Source organism: Etheostoma spectabile, chromosome 3, assembly GCF_008692095.1.
Source record: "Etheostoma spectabile isolate EspeVRDwgs_2016 chromosome 3, UIUC_Espe_1.0, whole genome shotgun sequence".
Classification (NCBI taxonomy): domain Eukaryota; kingdom Metazoa; phylum Chordata; class Actinopteri; order Perciformes; family Percidae; genus Etheostoma; species Etheostoma spectabile.
Genome location: NC_045735.1, coordinates 25,917,065 through 25,919,205, shown reverse-complemented (window position 1 = coordinate 25,919,205; position 2,141 = coordinate 25,917,065). Strand labels below are relative to the sequence as shown.

General features: G+C 42.6%; 1 protein-coding gene across 1 annotated transcript in view; it reads left to right on the top strand.

Moving 5' to 3' along the window:
* The first annotated feature begins 33 nt into the window (after positions 1–33).
* The window catches only part of hepacama (hepatic and glial cell adhesion molecule a), a 7,707-nt gene continuing 5,599 nt past the window's right edge, over positions 34–2,141 (top strand). Inside the window, exon 1 of the mRNA XM_032510147.1 lies at positions 34–319. Within this exon, the coding sequence (XP_032366038.1) occupies positions 223–319 (97 nt within the window). The 5' untranslated portion in view covers positions 34–222. The remainder of the gene's footprint in view (positions 320–2,141) is intronic.

Below are 2,141 nucleotides of genomic sequence, written 5' to 3'. Positions count from 1 at the left end.
CACACACACACACACACACACACACACACACACAGTTGGCTGTTGTTAGCTGTTGTTAGCTGTGACTGGGGTGCTGTGAGGAGAGTGGGGCTCAGTGTGACCAGGCAGAGGCCAGTGTTGCAAGCAGGCGGGCAGTGGAGAAAGTGTTGAGCGGCAGAGACGTGCCCAGAGTGGATAAACCATGCTCACTAAGTGGAAGAAAGACTCTGCCCAGGACACAAGATGAAGGTGGAGTGGAAGACCTCTTCTACAGGCGACAGTTTTACTGACATTCCTCCACTACTGACGCTCTTTGGCCTCCTCCTCCTTCTCTTCACAGGTAAGCTCAAACATTTTTTATGCTATCCAGAGATTAGAAGATAAACAATCTACCCAGACTGTGCTATTTTTCAGATGACAACCAACCAAATTGTTCTATTTTGACAGTTCATGAACAAGCAAATAAAAACCTGTCTGGGCCCATTATCAGTAATTATCATTTCAATTAACACATTTTTATAATTCTCTTATTTTACTGGTTTGTTACTTTCTTTGTGCCAGATCAAAACTCAAATTCTTGCTCCTTTTGAAGTGAAGTTAATCCAGGTTAAATTAGTTGCTGAAAGGTTTTATAGTCTGTGTATTCCAGGGGCTGGCAGACCAATGGTTTCCTAATGGGCCCCCATCACAAGCTCAAAAGAGCCGGGAGTGTCCGTTGTAGGCGTGTAAGAAGGGGATGTGTAGGTTAAGTGTGATGATATCAACTTTTGTGCAGAGCTGGTGAATAGGGCAGGGCTTGCTTTTTTGAGTGTGGGAGCCTTAATAGGAATTAATTTGAGGGCTAAAGAAATGTCAAAAGTTCAGTGTGTGAAGATTTAGGTTTTAAATTGTGTGATTTAATTTCATGACCCCGCTATGGGCCCAGTTTACTCAGTTTTGGTAGAATAACTGGATCCAGTGTCTATCTCCAACTTCACCAGTGACAAAGACCTACTCTCTCTCCCTCTCTCTCTCTCTCTCCCTCTCTCTCTCCCTCTCTCTCTTTCTCTCCTTCTCTAACGCTCTCTCACTCTTTTCAAGGGAGGAAACTAGTTCCAACAATCATGCCCTTTGTCTTATCGCCTCGGCAACCCCTGTCAGGCGAACCGAATGGTTACTACGGTAATAAGGCGATGCCCCGCTAACTGCCTTGTGAACAGTGCAGACTCTCTCTCTCTCTCCTCCCTCTCTTCTAGGTTGATGTTTCCATTACTGAGGCTCTAACAGTAGGATGCCCCTGACAGGCCCGCAGCCAATGTGTTCAGCCGCAGCTGAGTTATAGGAATCTCCACTAGGAACATAATAGCTTTGCTGTGCTTGGTTTCCAAGACAGGGCTCTTGTATAAAGGATGAAATGTGGCTCACACTGTAATACCTTATCCCTGTATCACAGTGGGAGTTGGAGGATAATTGGGGAGCACAAATCACAGTTAGACTATACTTGTTCACTACGAGGGGTTATGAGGAATTCCTGGGGGGAGTTTCTGTGAAACAGACCAGTGATTAGTCAAAAGCAACGTGTGTGTGTACGATTTTGTTTGTGTGGGTAGCATACAGTAAGCTGACTTATGGCTGTTTTAAAGGTGCAATATGTAGGCCTAATATATTTACTGTATTAAATCCAAAAATGAACACAATGCGTCATCTAATATTAAGGAACCATGCTAAGTTGAAATAATATCTTTTCTGAAAAAAAAGGCAGTCAGTATTTTCTCCTTTAAAATGTCCAATCCATGACAGAATGTCTGTTTGTATTGGTATTAACTGCTTATTTTTACAACTGAGCCAGGTTGCCAGCTCAACTTGTAAAAATGGCACGGAAGTAGCAAACAAACGAACAGGATCAACGGAGATAGTTACTACCCAACCCAAAAAATTTCAGTGGTTTTAACAGTTGCGTGACCAGAAACTTAACAAAAAAGATTTTTCTCCTGAACAGGTAAGCATCAGAGACGGCAAAAGTACTCACTTCCCGTACTCAAGTAGAAGTACTCATACTTGTGTTAAAAAATACTCTGCTAAAAGTCGAAGTACGGATTCAACTTCTTTACTCACTTGAGTAAAAGTAACAAAGGACAGGCTTGGAAATGTACTCAAAGTATAAAAGTAAAAGTAGCCTTGCG